This window comes from Hypanus sabinus, chromosome 9 (assembly GCF_030144855.1).
Source record: "Hypanus sabinus isolate sHypSab1 chromosome 9, sHypSab1.hap1, whole genome shotgun sequence".
NCBI lineage: Eukaryota > Metazoa > Chordata > Chondrichthyes > Myliobatiformes > Dasyatidae > Hypanus > Hypanus sabinus.
Window position 1 is genome coordinate 93,122,150 of NC_082714.1, and position 20,342 is coordinate 93,142,491.

The 20,342-nt window shown below is 45.2% G+C and overlaps 1 protein-coding gene across 2 annotated transcripts; it reads left to right on the plus strand.

Annotated features, from left to right (window-relative positions):
• Positions 1-3,479: 3,479 nt before the first annotated feature.
• On the plus strand, positions 3,480-19,744 carry LOC132399643 (immunoglobulin alpha-2 heavy chain-like). Of its 2 annotated transcripts, none has more exons than XM_059980239.1 (6): positions 3,480-3,613; positions 4,318-4,644; positions 12,139-12,429; positions 15,439-15,558; positions 15,660-15,718; positions 19,311-19,744. In XM_059980239.1, exons 1-6 carry the CDS (start codon positions 3,571-3,573, stop codon positions 19,341-19,343), a joined length of 873 nt encoding a protein of 290 aa, XP_059836222.1. In that variant the 5' UTR covers positions 3,480-3,570; the 3' UTR covers positions 19,344-19,744. The 2 variants fall into 2 exon arrangements, with proteins under 2 accessions (XP_059836222.1, XP_059836223.1); XM_059980240.1 differs by having other exon boundaries at positions 3,566-3,699.
• The last annotated feature ends 598 nt before the right edge of the window (positions 19,745-20,342 follow it).

A 20,342-nucleotide genomic window follows, 5' to 3' on the forward strand; every position in this document is an offset into this window, starting at 1 on the left:
TGCTGCCACTCCGGGAAACCTCCCCTTCCCATTAAAGGGGCAGGGTTCTCTTTCGTCTGGTCCCTCATACTCCGGCGGATGGCCTCCTGCCAAGGGACAACGACCTAAAACAATCGCCCAGCTTGCGACTGAAGAGAGATCCGAAGCAACTCAGAAAGGAACTGGAGGAACTCAGCGGGTCATGCAGTAGCTGTGGAGGGAAGTGGACAGTGGAAAGACCCTTTATCTGTGCTACCAATGAAGACAGACTGTCCCCGAAATATACGGCCCCCAGTTTCCCACGTTAATATGACGCTATTAAACTAAATAAAGGTGTTACTAAAATATTGGCATTAGTATTAGTTTATTATGGTGATATGTACCAAGATATAGTGCAAAGCTTCAGCTGTGTACTCTATAGACAGATCAAATCACAACACAATGCACGGAGGTAGTTCGAGGTACAGTAACAACGTAGAATAAAGTACAACAGCTACAGAGAAAGTGCAGTGCGGGTAAACAATGAATTGCAAATAATATCCAGGTAGATTGTAAGGCCAGAATTCCATCCATACAAGAGCTCCGGACAAGAGACTCACAACAGTGGACAGAAGCTGCCCTTGGACCCGGTGGTACGTGTTTTCATGGCTTTTGTATTTCTGCCCTTTAGGGGAGCATGTCCGGGGTGGGTGGGGTCTTTCGTAATGGCTTACTGAGGCTGGTTTCCGTGGTATGCTGAGCTCCGTTCACAATTCTCTGTAGTTTCTTCTGGCTCTGGTAATAGCGTCCGCCATAGACCTGTTCGGCCGTAGGTGAATTGCAGCGGGTGTAGGTTGTCCAGAAAGCTGGAGTGGATACAAGCCATTAAGAGGCTGCCGGAGCTTTTCATGATGCCAGATGTTAAAGCCACCGTGCGGAGGTCTTTAAGGCTAATAAGAGGACAAAGGTTTAAGATCAGATGCGAAAGATTTAAGAGGAAAATCAGGTGCTGTTTTTCATGCAAAGGGTGGTGTATATTTGAAAGGAGCTGCCAGATACTGAGGTCGAGGCGCGTACATTAACCACGTTTATAAGCTAACTGGAAAATCAGAAAGATAGGACAGGGTTAGCGGTCTATGGGCCAAAAGCGTCCAGATGGGACGGACATTGGGCAGAAGGGCCGCTTTGAGAGCTGTGTGAGTCTATGATATCACTGCTGCTTCCGAGAAAAAGGCAGGAATGTTTCTGGAGATCGAGTCCCAGTAAACAAAGATTCAAAACGGGGGACAAAGGACCTTTGTGCTGGAAGACGTTGTGACAGGAACTAAAGCCCAAAAACTCTGGAAATATTTAGTAATCATAGCATAGGAAAAACACAGGAACATGCCCTTCGTCCCACGATGTATTTTGCCGAACACTGTGACAAATGAAACTATTTCTTGTTTACTTGAACGTGATCCATGTCCTGTCATATTGATATTTTTGTCTAACAGACACTTAAACGCCACTTGCATAAACACAAGAGGTTCTAGAGATGCTGAAAATATCATAATGGGGGCGTTGGGAGTGGACCCAAAAGCAAGACACAAACCCTGAACTACCTGGAACAGGACTAGGCGTGAGAAGGAAGCAAGGAAAATGGGGAAGAAAGAACACTGGACATGACACCGGCCCCGGGCGAGACAAGGACACCGGGCCTGGGCTTGGAGCTGACTGGGATAGGGAACCAGGACTAGGAGCCCGGGCTTGGACTCCAAGCCAGAGACTGGACAAGGACCCAGAACCTGGGTTTTGACTCAGGCCCGGACTCCAGAACCCGGCGAGGACAAGACGTGGCAACAGGACGAGGAGAGGCACAGTACTTGACGTGAGACTCCTGGACGGGACAAGGGAACCTCAGCACAGGACAAGGAAACCCCAGCACTGGGCTGGGCAAGGTACTGCTGTGCTGGGCGAGGCACATGGACATGACGGAAACACAGAGCCGACGGTGAGACAGGGACATGGAACACCGAGCCGGGACCTCTCCTTGGACACAGGACGTAGGGCTGGGACTCATTACACAGAGCGCTGAACACAACGAGACAGTTCCAAACGCTAGGTACCGGCTACATGGCCGGACCTACCTAGCGAAGGCGTGGACACAGACAGTTCCAAACAGGGCGAGGTTCCAGGCAGATACAAGGCGAGGTGAGACAAGGCTCCAGGCAGAAGGGATACAGTCAGGGGGTTAGGACAGGAACAATCCACCAACCAGTGGCTGAATCCTGAAGCTATTTATGAGGCCAGCCCAAACAAGAATCAGCAGTCTCAACGGAATGCCGATTTCGCGAACCGGACCATGAGCAGAGCAACAGACACAAAATACTGGACGAACTCAGCAGGCTAGACAACAGCTGTGGAAAGGAATAATGGATAATACCCATATTTTGCTCCTTTATCAGGTCCCTACACCGATCCTTGAGGGACACCACTTGTCACAAACCTCTATCACGAATATGTGCGTGCGTGTGTGTGTGTGTTTATGCATGTGTTTATGTGTGTATATGATGTGATTTTAGACCAAGATAATAGAACCACTTAGTACAATCAAACACTCAGTATAATTGGTTTATTATTGTACCGAGGAACAGTGAAAAAATCCTTCTTTCACGTCCATTACAGAGAGATCGTTTCATCACATCAGTACAATTCCCACTGGTGTCAGAGTACACCATGCCAGCCTCCTCCCTCCACCCTCCTCAATTTTTAACTTCATCCCTCTCCTCCTTAACCTGCCTACCAAACTCCTGTTTAAATTCAGCTTCTGCGGAAATATCCAGAAGGAATCCCGAGTGAAAACGAGCCGCGCTGCCCACTGTGCGGTCTTCAGGCGAGAAGTTAAACTGAAGCCGGTCTGTTCATTACCACTCCACTGAAAACAAGAGAAAGTGACACCTTGCCGTCCCTGGAGCCAATATCTGTCAATCCAGACCAGACACCATTACGTGGCCGGTTTGTGGGAGCTTTCTGTGTAAATATTGGTCGGTGCCTTTTCAACTTTGTAACATCGATTAGAAAAACACTCCGTTGTGTATTAAACAACTTGGGAACACAGAAGGCGTGAACCATGTTAGAAACGTCCTCGCCCGCCTCCAACACAACCATCGCCGCATGGAAACATCGCCAAACCACTTCATCAAACACTTCTAGATTTAAAATTAACCCCGAGATAGTAGCCGCACAGCCAACTGTATGTACTTCTCTGGAGGTAGACTTCCTGTCCTAATTAGGCCTTCATGATAAACCTAACCAGAGTCCTGTCTATAGTCTCACACACCAGAGTTAACACTATGTAGAATGCTTCGAGTGTGGTCTGACTAACGCGAGTAAGCGTGTATATTTTTTATGTGTTTGCAAACCGCGTTCCATCTGCGTGTACCTGGCCCCGCGTAAACAGGAAACCCGCAGAACGCCTCTACCTTTTTCCAATACAACCAAACATTTACTAATAAGCATTACGTTTGATTCTCATCAATTACAAAGGATCTCGCCCCCTCCCTTGCGCCAACTTTACAAACCGATGAACACGCGTCTGCGATTAAGACCCGGAGTTTAACTCGGTGACGAACAATGAGATGCTGCGCGGTCTTCGCGCTCTCTTACTTAGTGCAAGGTGAGCGACCTGAGTTTCGAGAAGAGAAGAGCTTGGGCAGCTGGTTTAGAGGGAATGCTGATCGCTAATTACACCGAAGGGATTTGGTAAAATAAATAAGTGGATTCTAATACCGGAGGGCATGCATTTAAGTTGAAATGGTGTAGTTTCGAAGGAGGTGTGAAGGGCAGATAATGGTGGTGCCTGGAATACGCTGGGGAGGTGATAGAGGCAGACACATTAGGGACTTTTGAAATACGTTTAGATAGGCGGATTGATGCGAGGAAAGTGGACGTTGTGTCGACAGAAGAGATTAGATGGTCACTTGATTATTAATTTAATTGGCTCGGCACAAAAGGGCCCATTACTCTGCTGTACTGTTCTATATTCTATGTCGATATTTTTGTTAACCATCGATACCGATAATCAGAGAAAGTAGAAGGTAGAATTAGGAAGGTAGATTACTCTGGAGAGAAGGTGCGGTAAATTAATTCCCACCCCACCAGGGAATGAAGTAACTGGAAGGATTTCCAATGGAGTTTTAAGAAGGGGATTTAGATACAATTATGAGAGCAGAGCAGCCGGTAATACAATTAACTGTAGAGACTGAGCTTGCTGCTCTTTCTGTGTTCCAAAGTCTCAATTCGTAAAAAGATGGGGCGGTGTTGAAGTCGACGTGTTATCAGTGAGAGGACCACTCTGTGATCAAATCTTCCTTCTCTCAGTTTCTGTGTCTCAGGCCGCCTTGTTCCAGTCTCCGCCGATTCAGACCGTCCATGTCGGAGGTCGAGCCATCCTGAATTGTAGCCGGAACACCGTTGCGCTTGCTTTTATAAACTGGTATAAACGGAGCGACCAAAGGCATCTGCAGTTCGTGCATAGGGTGGGCACATACATGGAAGCAAAGGGGAGGTTCTCGGGGAAAGTGGACGCAAAATCGGCCACTTACTCCCTGGAGATTACAAACGTCCAGCAAAATGATTCCGGGATCTACTTCTGCGCACACCAGCTCTTTGGCGAGTTCGGCAATGGATCCAATCTAGTGGTCACAGGTAACCCGACGAAACAAGTTCAACATTTCTGCTGATCCCGGTACCCTTTTTAAAAGTCCATGACCCCTACTGTGCATAGGAGCTACAAACAGCTCGCCATAGTCCCCTGTCCAGGGCCACTTTCAAATTGTCCCAGTGTGTAGCCCATATTCGAACGTCTTTCTTCTCCCAGGGAGCTTCTGTTTGTGTTACTGTAGCACTGAAGTTTTACAGGATGGGGTTACGAACCCCTTGCCCAACCCTACTCCTTTCGTAGCCGGGCTTAGGACTGTATATGGTGGCGTTTTGCTGGGGACCAGAGGGTACGTAGAGGATATAATTGAGACGGGAGTTTGACGGGAATTTGTGATGCTGTTGGAAGTGCGGAGATTAGGTTTGAGCTGCAGAGCGACTGATGAGGTTAATTCAGTTTAATTTAGAGATACAGCACGGCATCAGTCTCTTTCAATTACGAGTTAATTTTCACGTCTTTAGAATGTGGGAGGAAATCGGAGCACTCGGAGGAAATCCACGCGTTCTCGTACTTACCACTTACAGGCAGTGACGGGGATTGAACCATAGCCTTACAGTTGGCTTAGTAAAGCGTTGCCATAACCGCTACGCTACCGTGCCACACCTAAAGGTGGTCAGAACAAGGGCAGATGAAGTTTAAATCTGAGAAATCTGAGTTGAAGTTTTGGAAGCTCGGGAACAGATATAATGAACAGTAGTAGCAAAGCAGACTTGGAGACAATTTGGTGAAACAAACATACCAAATATTTGTCTTCAGTTGCTGCGGATTAGAATCTAAGAGCAAGGAAGTGGGTATATTCAAACTGTGTAACACATTAATCAAACCAAAATTTGAGTCGTCTGTTAAAATTGGAGCCAGGACGTTAATTGGAGCAGGGAAGCGATTGCGCTGGAGAGGATGTAGAGGATTCACCAGTTTTGCATCCTCGAAGTTCTCCAATGCTTAATGTTCATCATAAAAGGCTCAGGTCGGATCTTTAAGATCCGACAAGAGAGGTTTTCAATTAAGTTACCTATGAGGGAAGGAATGCTACTGGACCGTATCTAAGTGAATGAAGTTTGTGAGAAAACCATAAATATCTCAGCAGTTTCATGGAAAATGTATTTTCCCTCTCGCTCCCATTCTCCTGTCTTCTCCCCGTAACCTTTGATTTCCTTGCTAATTAAGATCCTATCAACCTGTGCTTTAAATATTGGTCTGTATAGCCCTCTGTGACAAAGAATTCCACAGATTCGCCTGCTTCTGGCTCGTCAGTCTGAAAAAGTGTCAGCTGGGGAGCGGTTTTGGAATAGTAGCCGTGACTCCACATATTTCAAGTGGGTATGGAATATAAATGTTCGCATGAACCAGAAATAAACCTCTTACGCTGGGCAAATCCATGTTCGTTAATATTAGACAGGAGCAGGATAGAGTTCAATGGGAACAGCCCCTTGCCGGTAAGCCCCTATGTGTATGGAAGAAATAGGAAAAACTCAGGGCCAACATGCTTTTGTAAGGATAAAAGGAAGATGTCATAATCTCAGAGAGCTATGTGCGACAAGGTTTTTGAGGATGGACAAAGATTAAAAAAAATGAAACGCATGTTATGTATAGAAAGTTAAAGACTATCGAAGCCCTTCCTGGTATCAAAAAGGCAGGTGATGCTTAAAAGGCAGATTAATTAAAGTCACAAAATATCAATGTCAAGCAGATAGGAGTTTATCTGCAAGCCACCTAAAAGTGTATTAAGGGCGAAATATCATCCAAGGAAATATTAGAGCCCATTACCAGCAACGGACGAATCTGTGTTTGGAGCTGGAAGTTATTGGAATGGTGTTAAATGAGTACGCTTCATCAGAATTCACAAAGGTAGTGCACCTTGTAGATGGAGGCATCAGTGAAGGGAAAGGTGAACTTTTGGTGTAAATCTCAATAAATTAAGAACACGCGTTTGAAGCCATAGCGGCTTTAAAAGTCAAAAATCGCCGGATCTATCCTAGGCTTTTGTGGCAAGCAAAGTGAGAGATTGCTGGATCTTAAAGTAAGGTATTGTAAATTTTCGCGGTATACATGTGAGGCTCCTGGAAGGTAGCAGTTGGAGTACCAGGGAAAAGACTGGCAAAAATAGATCTATGAGTGGTAGGGATCTTAAAAGACTGAACTTCGAGGGACAGGATTAATAATATGTTGCAGTGACAAGGTCTAATCAGAGACAGCTAAGCTGGCTGTGTCAATAGCTGATCATGTCTGAGAAATCTGAATCGAAATTCTTGAAGAGGAAGCCAAGTCTATGATATAGACAGTGCAATCAATGTATGTTTTACATGCACTTCATAGACGCCTCTGACAAGGTCCCACACAGACATGGACCAGGGCAATTTGGCAAACGATTCCACATTGGGCTGGCAACAAAGGCAAGGGAAGGTTGGATGCCTGTTACAAGCGGTGTTGTCCAAGAATAGATGGTGGAGTCTTGGCTCTTTTAAATATTCTTGAATAGTTTAGATTCTGATTTCAGAAGCAAGATCAGTAAATTTGTGGAGAATACAAAAAAGGGAGAAATAGTGTATAGTACGGATAGTGTGAAAGTTAGTCTTTGTCCAAGGGGTGATACTGAAGTGTTGATGAAATACATTATAAATGTTAAGCCGGGATAGGGCGAGTGGATGCGTTTTGGGAGGATTAATGAGGAAAGGACATGAGAAACATAGAGGTTGAGGAACAGAAGGACCTTGGATTACAAATCCAGTGATCATTCAAGGTGGCATCTCAAGTACATAATGTGATTATGAACATAGAACATAGAATAATACAGCACATTACAGGCCCTTCGGCCCACAATATTGTGCTGACCCTCAAACCCTGCATCGCATATAACCCCCCACCTTAAATTCCTCCATATACCTATCTAGTAGTCTCTTAAACTTCACTAGTGTGTCTGCCTCCACCAATGACTCAGGCAGTGCATTCCACGCACCAACCACTCTCTGAGTGAAAAACCTTCCTCTAATATCCCCCTTGAACTTCCCTCCCCTTAACTTAAAGCCATGTCCTCTTGTACTGAGCAGTGGTGCCCTGGGGAAGAGGCGCTGGCTGTCCACTCTGTCAATTCCTCTTAATATCTTGTATAGCTCTATCATTTCTCCTCTCATCCTCCTTCTCTCCAAAGAGTAAAACCCTAGCTCCCTTAATCTCTGATCATAATCCATACTCTCTAAACCAGGCAGCATCCTGGTAAATCTCCTCTGTACCCTTCCAGTGCTTCCTATCGTGAAGCGACCAGAACTGGACACAGTACTAAAAGTGTGGCCTAACCAGAGTTTTATAGAGCTGCATCATTACATCGCGTCTCTTAAACTCTATCCCTCGACTTATGAAAGCTAACACCCATAAGCTTTCTTAGCTACCCTATCTAACTGTGAGGCAACTTTCAGGGATCTGGGGCATGTACCCCCAGATCCCTTTGCTCCTCCACACTACCAAGTATCCTGCTATTTACTTTGTACTCTGCCTTGGAGTATGTCCTTCCAAAGTGTACCACCTCACACTTCTCCGGGTTGAACTCCATCTACCACTGATCAGCCCACTTCTGCATCCTATCAATGTCTCTCTGCAATCTTCGACAACTCTCTACACTATATACAACAGCACCAACCTTTGTGTCGACTGCAAACGTGCCAACCCACCCTTCTACCCCCACATTCAGGTCGTTAATAAAAATCACGGAAAGTAGAGGTCCCAGAACAGATCCTCGTGGGACACCACTAGTCACAACCCTCCAATCTGAATGTACTCCCTCCACCACAACCCTCCGCCTTCTGCAGGCAAGGCAATTCTGAATCCTCCTGGCCAAACCTCCCTGGATCCCATGCCTTCTGACTTTCTGAATAAGCCTACCATGTGGAACCTTGTCAAATATCTTACTAAAATCACATCCACTGCACTACCCTGATCTATATGCCTGGTCACCGCCTCAAAAAACTCTGTCAGGCTTGTTAGGCACGATCTGCCCTTCACAAAGCCATGCTGACTGTCCCTAATCAGACCATGATTCTTTAAATGCCCATAGATCCTATCTCTAAGAATCTTTTCCAACAGCTTTCCCACCACAGACGTAAGGCTCACTGGCCTATAATTACCCGGACTATCCCTATTACCTTTTTTGAACAAGGGGACAGCATTCGCCTCCCTCCAATCCTCTGGTACCATTCCTGTGGACACCGAGGACATAAAGATCCTAGCCAGAGGATCAGCAATCTCTTCCCTCGCCTCGTGGAGCAGCCTGGGGAATAGTCCGTCAGGCTTGGGGGACTTATCCATTCTAATGTATTTTAACAACTCCAACACCTCCTCTCCCTTAATATCAACATGCTCCAGAAAATCAACCTCACTCATATTGTCCTCACCGTCATCAAGTTCCCTCTCATTGGTGAATACCGAAGAGAAGTATTCATTGAGGACCTCTCTCACTTCCACAACCTCCAGGCACATCTTCCCACTTTTATCTCTAATCTGTCCTACCTTTACTCCTGTCATCCTTTTGTTCTTCACCTAATTGAAGAATGCCTTGGGGTTTTCCTTTACCCTACTTGCCAAGGCCTTCTCATGCCCCCTTCTTGCTCTTCTCAGCCCCTTCTTAAGCTCCTTTCTTGCTACCTTATATTCCTCAATAGACCCATCTGATCCTTGCTTCCTAAACCTCATGCATGCTGTCTTCTTCCACCTGACTAGATTTTCCACTTCACTTGTCACCCATGGTTCCTTCACCTTACCATTCTTTATCTTCCTCACCGGGACAAATTTATCCCTAAACATCCTGCAAAAGATCCTTAAACATTGACTACATGTCCATAGTACATTTCCCTGCGAAAACATCATCTCAATTCACACCCGCAAGTTCCAGCCTTATCACCTCATAATTTGTCCTTCGCCAATTAAAAATTTTCCTGTCCTATCTGATTCTATCCTTTTCCAAGATAATACTAAAGGCCAGGGAGCGGTGATCATTGTCTCGCAGATGCTCACCCACTGACAGATCTATGACCTGACCCGGTTCGTTACCTAATACTAAATCTAGTATGGTATTCCCCCTAGTCGGTCTGTCAACATACTGTGACAGGAATCCATCCTGGACACACTTAACAAACTCTGCACCATCTAAACCCTTGGAACTAAACAAGTGCCAATCAATATTAGGGACGTTAAAGTCACCCATGATAACAACCCTGTTCTTTCGCCACCTTTCCAAAATCTGCCACCCAATCTGCTCCTCGGTATCTCTGCTGCTGCCTGGGGGCCTATAGAACACCCCCAGTAGAGTAACTGCTCCCTTCCTGTTCCTGACCTCTACCCATACTGATTCAAAAGAGGATCTTGCTGCATTATCCACCCTTTCTGCAGCTGTAATAGTATCCCGACTAGTAATGCCACCCCTCTCCCCCTTCCCCCCCTCTCTATCCCTTTTAAAGCACTGAAATCCAGGAATATTAAGAATCCATTCCTGCCCTGGTGCCAGCCAAGTCTCCGTAATGACCACAACATCATAATTCCACGTATGCATCCAAGCTCTCAGTTCATCACCTTTGTTCCTGATGCTTCTTGCATTGAAGTACATACACTTTAGCCCTTCTACCTTACTACATTTCCACCCTTTATTCTGCTTCTTTTTCATCGAAGCCTCTCTATATGTTAGATCTGGCTTTACTCCATGCACTTCCTTCACTGCTCTATCGCTCTGGGCCCCACCCCCCTTGCAAATTAGTTTAACCCCCCCCCGAACCATGTTAGCATACCTACATGCAAGGATGTTGCTCCCCCTCGAGTTCAGGTGTAACCCATCCAATCTATACAGGTCCCACCTTCCCCAGAAGGGATCCCAATGATCCAAAAATTTAAAACCCTGCGCCCTGCAACAACTCCTCAGCCACACATTCATCTGCCATCTCCTCCAATTCTTACCATCACTATCACGTAGCACTGGCAACAATCCTGAGAACGCCACCCTTGAGGTCTGTTCTTCAGCCTTCTGTCTAGTTCCTGAAACTCACACTTCAGGACCTCATCCCTCTTCCTGCTTATGTTGTTGGTACCAACATGTATCACGACTTCTGGTTGCTTTCCCTCTCGTAACAGTATGTCATGCACGCGGTCAGAGACATCCCGGACCCTGGCACCCGGGAGGCAACAAACCATGCGGGTGTCCTTCTCACGTCCACAAAATCTCCTGTCTGCTCCCCTGACTATACAGTCTGTAATGACGTCAGCTCTCCTCTTCTCCGTCCCGTCCTTCTGCACCACAGGGTCAGACTCAGTGCCAGAGGCCTTGCCACCGTGGCTCACACCTGGTCGGTCGTCCACGCCAACAGCATCCAGGATGGTAAACTTATTAATCAGGGGAATGGCTACAGGGGTGCTCTGCACTACCTGTCTACTCTCCTTCGCTTTCCCCCCTCGGACTGTCATCCAAAGACCTGTTTCCGGCGGCCTAGGTGTGACTACCTCCCTGTAGCTTTTATCATGAAGGGAAATGGATATTGGCCTTTCATTAATCAGGTTATTGAATTGAAAGACAGGGAGGTTATAGACTCTAAGTAAAGAGCAGGAGGCCCTTCCATACATTTGAGGTAGACAAACAAAAGAGCAAAGATTTATTCTAAGGTAGAAGATTTTCGTGGGGAGCTGAAGAGGATCAACCATCATAGAATGGTTGCAGTAGATTTGCTGACAGCATCTAAAGAGGTGTCCAGATGTGTTCAGTGATTACTTAGACAGAAGGGTCTTTGCTAAGTGTAGGAAGATGGGATTAATGTGGATTAGTGCCCACTGGTCGAGATGATGAGCCGTATTGTCTGCTTCCCCGCTATGGGTCTCTATCACAACGATGCCGTTTCGTTTGCGTGGAGCGGCTGTAACGAAGCTCTGTTTTCCTTCGGGTGGAGAGGGTAAGCTGATAGAAGTGTGAAACATCAGTTGAGCCTAAACACGGGGCAATATACAAAGACAAATTAGCCTACTGACTGATACAAATTTGGACTGTGCCAAATTGGACAGCTGGAAACCGGAGCATCCGGAGGAAACCCACGCTCACCACGAGGAATGGTGTTTCAAGGCGACAAACTCCTTACAGTGGAAGCCGGGGTTGAACTCCAAACTCCGTCTCCTTGAAGTATAATAGCGTCCCGTTAAACACTCTGCTGCCGAGGCGCCGGTAAATGTATCGATAATCCTATATAGAGGAGGGGTGGGAGATTTAGAGAAGGCTTGAAGAAGGGTGTTTCTCTCCGAGGGGCGATGGGATCTCACTCCCTGAGGGGTAGCGATGCAGCTACTTGCTCAGTTTTGGAGGCGAACTATCACAGACAGAGGGCCTTATAAACTAGGATTAGTACAGATATGTACTTGACCGCCACCCCGGGGAACATGGCCAGAATAGCCTGATTTTGAAACGGTGATTAAAATTGGCCATCCAATTAATACAGTGTTGTTGTGTTTTCCGCATTCAGCACAGCCTCCCACCATATTCCTGTTAGCGCCGCAAGCGGATCAAATTGCCCGAATGCAACTGGTGACATTGATGTGTTTGGTGAGAGGCGTGTCTTCCCACTCGCTGAGCATCCGCTGGAACATATCTGGAAATACCACAGAAAGTCGCGTTGATCCCCCGATATTTGATCCGGACGGAGGCTACAGCGTTAGAAGCCGCTTCCAGATCCCGGCGGAAATTTGGCGTAGCGGCGCCGTCTGCACTTGCGCCGCTGGACATCTGGTCAGTGACAATGTCTCCGCTCAGAAAGGTATCGTAGAAACTAGCGATTCCCATCGGCTTCATGACGCGAGACCATTCGGCCCTTTGTATTTATGCCTAGCATCGAGTTAAATCCCGCTCTCCAGCGCTATCTACGTGGCCCTAACGGCTCTACTGCCGCATTCAAACACTGCGGCATTGTGAGCAGAGCTTCTGCCCCCTCGCCATCGATCATGGAAACTTTCACCTCTCTCCGAGTGAAACCCTTTCCCTTATTTCCTTTATCATCACTCTAACTTTTAATGGGCATCTCTTGGTTTGGCCACTCTGCTCAGGGAAATGGTGAGAATCAGAATCAGATTTATTATCATTGACTTTTTATTCATAATGATTCATTTTTGTTTCTTCAAACTACAAAGTACATTTATTATCAAAGTAAGTATATGTCACGATACATCGCATTGAGATCACAGACATTCACAGTAGAACAAGAAAGAAATATAGCAGAATTTGTGAAAAGCTATGAATAACGAAGACTGACAAACAACCGATGTACAAACGAAGTCAAATCGTACAAATGATAAATAAGTTAATAAATAATAGAGTTGTAGTGTCCTTGAAAGTACTCATCTCCCGACACACGACTCCGATAAATTTTGGATAGATAAGCTTTAATTGTCAAGTGTACATCGAAAAATTCAGTGAACTGCGTCTTTTGCGTCAAGTCAAATCAGTGATGGTGTACTGGGGCACGGAAGTGCCGCCATGCTTCCGGCGGCAGTATAGCATGCCTGTAACTCACTAACCTAAACGCTATGTCCTCGGAACGTGAGAGCAAACCGGAGCACCCAGAGGCAACCCATCGGGTTACCGGGAGAATGTACAATCTCTTTACAGACCGCAGCAGGAATCGAGCCACGACCTTTCAGCCGGCACTGTAAGTCGTTTCGCTAACCGATACGTTAACGCACGGCTCTATAAATTTCTCTATAGTCACCTCAGATTTTATATAATGGGGGAAACCGGTTGCAAAACATTCAACTCATTACAAGACAGAAGTAGTTCAGGCCCGAAAATGACCTATTTACCACCGACTCTCTGTCGGCTAATCATTCCCCTCTCCAGGCCAGTATACCCCTTTCCAGCGTCGGGCGCGCTTAGCTGTGACAGATCGAACACCTCTGAACATGCGCGACCCTGTAGCTTCCAGTTCGCCTTTACCTATCATATTTGCTATAACCTCAAAAGTTAGTAAATTTCAAACTCAAACGCCCTGGCCCGGACATATATCTCTATGGGCCCTTTGAACAGAGTTCTTACAGGATTTAGATAGGTACATGGATGAAAGGAAAATGGAGGGTAATGTAGAAGGGAAGGAATAGACCGATTTTAGAGTGAAAAGGTCGGCAGAGCATCATTATGCCTGTACTGTGCTGTACAGATTTCCGTTCCGTGATCTATTCATCTCAAAAGCTACATGGCTCTTGCATCTTGTTATTCACCTACACTGCGCTTTCTATGTAGCTGCAATACATCATCCCCAGTTTCTCATTTTGTGCTACTCGGTGTTTTATGTGCGATATGATCTGTCTGATGGCAAACTTTTCACTGCATCTCGGTTTATATGCTGATAATAAACCTGATACTAATTGCTATAATCTTCCAAGATTTATTACATTTCAAATTAGACCCAGATACAAAGCTTGCAAAGGAAAGTGACCAATCAGATCATTTTCTATGACATTCCCTCAAGGCTCTTACAGTCCTCAATCTCGTGCTTGTTATTGGCCGAGTCAGGACTTGACACACACTGTCCCCGATTTCTGACCTTTGTATCTCCTTTAGCCTTGCCGCATAGAATGGGAAATCATACTTGCTTTGATTCTTTGTTGCCACATAGTTACCAGCAACGCCTTCCTAACTGTGAGGCAGCGGGAATATCTGGTGGTATGCCACATGATCACGCGGAAACGTGCACACTTCACAGAGGGAACATTCTAGAGCTGGATCAAAATCGTGACCTTAGAGTAACAAGCTAGCTTTACAATAGAATAGAGCGAACATATCCGAGTCAGAGGTACAAACAGCGAACGACGTTGGCCAGCAAGTGAAGGGTAATCAAAGACCACCCTCCCCAACCTTGAAAGAAGTGTTGCAGTAAGGACAGTGAATGTTATTGGTATTAACCCAGTATCAGACTAGAGCAGAAGTTGAAGAGCATGTAAATGCCACCGGAAGCCTAAGTACCAGTATGGGGTTGTTGGGCCGAAAGGCCAGTTCCTGTGACGAGTAGACAGCCATTTGGATAGACTGTTGTAGATATCTAAGGTCAGTATTTTCAGAAGGAATGAGAGATTAGAGCATGAGACCAGAAGACGTTGTATTATTCAGCTCATCGAGTCTGCTCCGTTATTCCATCGTCGCTGATTCACTATCGCCCTCAAACCTATTCTCCTGCCTTTCCCCGAAACCTCTGATGCTCTTGCTAATCGAGAAACCATCAACCTCCCCTTTAAATATAACAATTGTAAACTCAGCTAGCTCCATCATGGCCGACAGTATCCTTAGTATCCAGGACACTTGCAAAACGCCGTGCTTCAAAAAGGGGCATCTATCATTATGGACCCCATCACCCAGGACATGCCCTCTACGCATTGCTTCTCTCACGATAGAACTATAAGAGTCTGAAAAAACACACTCAAAGTTTTAGGATCAGCTTCTTCCCCTCCGCCATCAGATATCTGAATGAATAATTAACCCATGATCACTACCTCACGATTTCCCTCTCTGTTTGCCCGACTTATTTAATTTGCAGACAGACAGACAGACGGACACATACATATACTTCCTATTGTAATTTATAGTTTTGATTCTTTCACATTGCAATATACTTGGACAGCAACACAGCAAGTCTCATGGCAAATGCCTGATTCTGATTCTGATAATATCTTGAATTTATGTACAATGTGTTGAGTAATTAGGGCACACAGGCCAACAAATGCAGCTTGGAACTGATGTTAAATTACTTTCAATTGAAAGTCTATTCTATGTCCTTTAGACAGCCTGCAGCTCCAGCTCTGTCATGTGCTTTCAATTGGCCTGGCGGCGACCCTCGTGTTTCTTGCTATAGGGGCGACCACTGTGGCCATTAAGAAGTATCGGAAGGAACGCAAACCAGGTAACGTGCTGACCTTAACCCAATCATGACCTGAACTTCTCGCCAAACGGTGAATAATCCCTTTGAAGAAAAGCTCACTTTTAAACATTTCTTTCAATCAGTAAAAGGAGAAACGGCAGGCAAAAGCACCACCACCCGGCGAAAGGATCGAGAATGTGATGTAAGTGCACACAATTTCAAGTACACCTGTAAACCTGCTCGTTAATGCGATACCCTGTCGTTTTCTGGCACACCATTCTGTAGCGCTTACTGAGGCTGGTTTAAAGAAAAACAAACAACAGTGGCAGTGATGTGGACGAATCCGACTTGTTAGAGGAAACTGGTTAGAGGAGAATGAGCAGACTGGTTCAAAGTGATAGGAAGACGAAAGTAACTTAAATCATTACGTGTTACGACAGTGGTGTCAGAAGAGCATCTCTGAGCGCACAGTGCGTGGAACCTTGAAGTGAATGGGTTACAACAGCAGAATACCACACTGGGTTCCATTCCTGTACCCAATAATGCCATTTACAAGCAGGTAATTGCTTTGCGATTAGAATAGTACAACACGGGAACAGGTCTTTCAGCCTAGTCTTTCCATTAAGCTAATTGAATTAGTAATCAAATACACAACTACAATAAATACTTCCGCTTGAAGAATGTCCATATTCTTCAATTTCCAGCACATCTATGTGCCTATCGTAAAGTATGCAGAACCGCTCTATCGCATTTTCCTCCACCAACACCTTGGGCAGCGAATTCCGGGCTACTACCATTCTCTGTGTTAAAACATCTCCTTTGAACTTAACCCAGTTTACCTTAAGCGCTTGCCTCGTTCCAACAATGTGGAGAAGCGATACTGGCTACCTTTTCTATCTGTGTCTCTCACAGTATGTAACTCTCTGACAAATAGCCCCTCAGTCTCAGAAATTCCAGAGAAAACACGTATGCTCAAGTTCAAGTTCAAGTTCAGTTTCTTGTCATTCAGCTGTACATATATATATATCGCCAAACGAAACACGTTCCTCTGGACCAAGTTGCACAACACAGTACATATAACTTACACACCACACATTAAGTAATATAACCATAATAATCACAGATATATTAACAAATAATACAATGCCTGCGGCACAAGTCAAAAGTAAACAGTATAACGCCAGTGACACTTCATACGTGCTGAGACATGGGTGACGGCAGGGAGTTTAGTAGTCTTATGACCTGTGGGATGAAGCTGTTTCCTACCCTAAAAGTTCTTGTTTTAATACTCCGGTACCGCCTTCCTGATGGTGGAGGAATGGGAGGGATTACTGCCAATGTAAGAATTCGTATGCAAAGCCAAACTCTCCTTACAGCAGATGCTCTCCATTCCAACCAGCATGCCAACAAACTTCTTCAACAATTTTTCCAAAGCCTCAACATCTTTCCTATAATGGAGCCGACCAAAATTGAATTCAGGGATAAATGAACCGAACTCCAAAATCCCTCTGTATGTCACTGGTGTTAAGGGTCTTGCCATTAATAGTGAGCCAACCGTTTATAATGGAACATTTCTCACTTGTGGGATTAAACTCTGTTATTCGCCCGCATCTGCAACATATCTGTATCCTCTGGTCGCCTTCTTCACTGTCCACAACTTTAGCATCATCTGCAAGCTTATTAACCCACCCATTTACATTTTAATCCAGGTCATTTATATATATCACATATATATCACCTATGGCAGAGGTCCCAGCAGAGATCCCTGCGGGACACAGCCCCATCCCCCCAGCTGGAATAAGTCCTTTCGACCGGTACCCTTTGTCTTCTGTGGGAAAGCCTGTTCTGAATCCAAACGATCAATTCACCATAGAACCCATGCATTTGTTTATAAATCCGGTCGTTAAGAATTATTTTCAGTAACGTCCTTCCCACTGACCGGAGACTCACTGGTCTAAAATTCTCAAGATGAACCCTATTTATTTTCAAAAATAAGAGAACATTAGCTATTTACTAGCTCTGAGAGACCTCGCCTGTGGTTAGAGGCCACTGAGATATCGGTGAAGCCTCCAGCAATCTCATCTGTTGCCCCTCTCAATAATCCGGAGTATATCCTATCGGGACATACACTTAATGTTCTTTAAGAGACCCAGTACTGCCTCATTCTTTATCTCATAATGCACAAGCAAATTCGTTCCCTCCACACTGATCTCGCCACCTTCCACATCCTTCTCCTTGATGTTAAGCACTGAACCACATTCTTCACATCCATGCACATGTTCCCTCATTTATCGTTCGGTTGTCCTACCCGCTGCTAATTATCACCTTGCTCTTGATGTATGAATAGAACGTCCCGGGATTCTCTTTAATCCAACTTGCAAATGAATTCTTAAGGGCTCTGTTTGATTTTTTTTTAGCTTTGCGAACATTTTATTCTTTTTTACCAAAAGATTCCCTTTCCTTCTGGACCGGATTCGCTGTCTGTCTCGATACCTGCGCCAAAGCAGCTGTTCCCAATTGATGCTGTCCAGTTTCTGTCTAATATTCACAAAGTTACTCTGTTCGAATGTAATGGTCTTTGTAATATTCTTATTTACGGCTATCTGAAAAATTATGGATTTATGATCACGGTCCCTAAATGTTCTCCCAGTGAACATTTGGCCAGGTTCATTATCAAACTCCACTTCAATTTTGCCCCATCTTCTTGTTGGCACATCTGTAGTTCGATATAGAAACTATTTAGGATTCAGCAAACAAATGCTGAACTGTATAAATCTCTTGCTTTAAGGAGATCCCGCTCTGTTAGGAAAGTTGAAGTCACCCACAACAACTCTGTTGTTATCATACCTTTGTGTAGGATTCATTGTTCTAAAACACATTGCAGATACAACAATAGACAGAACGTAAAACCAAACTACGGGTTCATGTGACCCGTAGCTGGTCCTCCCGGTTGGCGGGGTGTCTTTAAACGAGGAGCGGTCGGGTGTCCAGCTCCGCAGCAGTGAACATTGACAATGTTGGCGTTAGTTCGCAACAACGGAGTGCAGAGATCTTGAGAAGTCGTGGAGATGCGGAAGAAGAGAAAGAATACAACAGGGAATGGAATTAGAGAGGGTCTTTGAGGGGATTTCAATAGCAGGGAAACAGCTTAAAAAGGAGTTACAGATCGCCGAGGAGAATGAGGTTGGAATGTACTGCATTGATAAAGGGTTTAGGATTTGGAAGAATTACACAGATCGAAAAAGGGTTAGATGGGTTACACAGATAGACGGTTTCGGGGCTGGAGGGGGTCACACGGAGCGGTATACCGGCGGGAGGTGTTACGCAAATAGGCTGCTGTGTAGGTGCTTAAACAGTGCGGAGACTGATGGGAGTTGCATAGATAGGGAAGGACATTGGTGCTGGTAGCGTTAGATGAGAAGGGAGACATGGAAGATGTAAGGCCGGAAGACACTGCATTTAAGGGACAACAGGAGGCCCATGGGCTGTAGGATATTATGGACGTATTAGGTCCAGGACTGGACAAGGTTACACAGAACATGGAGTGAAGAATATGATTAAAATCGGAAGGACATCGCAGGGGCAGGTTCAGGGATTGGACGAGAGAGTCCTGCAATTTGTTGTTGGCTGTAATCAGGGAAATTAAAGGTGAATGAAACTCTTTGCTCCATAATATCACATCACATTGATTTGTAATTAACGTATAATTAAATTTCCTCATACACACAACCTGGTGAGGAATGGTGCAGGGTGGGGAGTGATACGGTAACCAATCTCATGCCATTCCCTTACAGATCTACGCCCAGCTGGCGATTGATACCAACTGATATGGAAAGGCAGAGTGAATATTATCTTCCGTGAACAACGACAGATTTAAACCTTGTTTCGTATGTGCGGACCAAGAACTGCAACGGAGTAGTATGATTAAATGTTTTTGAAGTGTTGGTAACAGCACCAGCTGAGCAACTTACAGTGCGGGAGAGACAAACCGGAGCCGCCGAGACGAAAACGTGCACACTCGAAAGAAAGCCCGCGCGCAGGAGGCCCAATTGATTCACGGCGCCATCGATTGGCTGCATGAGTACTTGTCATATTCCAGTTTCTCTCCACCCAAAGCCTCACTGAGAGCTCCTTCAGTCTCAGACCAATCGGTAATAATGTACAACGCTTAATCTGTAGTCCCATCTCTGATTATGTACAGCTTACTCGGATTAAAACTGACCCTTGCCCTAACTATTGCTTTAATAAATTAAAATTTGGCATGAAATGTAGATTTTTTTTTTCTTGGTCATCTGAACGCCGAATTGGTGGTGAGCCGCTTGTATGTAATTGTTCAAAGGTTGATTGCGTAATCTCCACTGGAGCAGGGATCACGATTTCTCACTCCAGATCATGAGACGTTCCCACTAAAGGTACAGAAAGAAATCCTTACTGACAGGAGGTATAGAAGATTAGAGAGTTAAATGCGTGGCTCAAGGATTGGCGTGGGAGAAGTAGGTTTGAATTCATGGGGAATTGGCACCACTTTTCGGGAAGGAATCCGATGGGCTCCACGTGAACCGTGATGGGACATGGATTTTTAGCGAAACGCATAACTAGCGCTGTGGATAGGGCTTGAAACAAATAGTAGGGGTGGGTTCGACAGATTGGAGAAGTATGGATAAAGTAAAAAGGAAAGATTTGCATAAAGTAAAAGCAAAAAACAAAAAAGAGAAAAGTAGTAGTGGAGTGAAGAACACTCAAGTGGAAAAGAGTAAAAGATTACAAGATTTTAAAAGTACAATGAGTGTAAAGGCACTTCATTTGAATGCCGACAGCATTCGTAA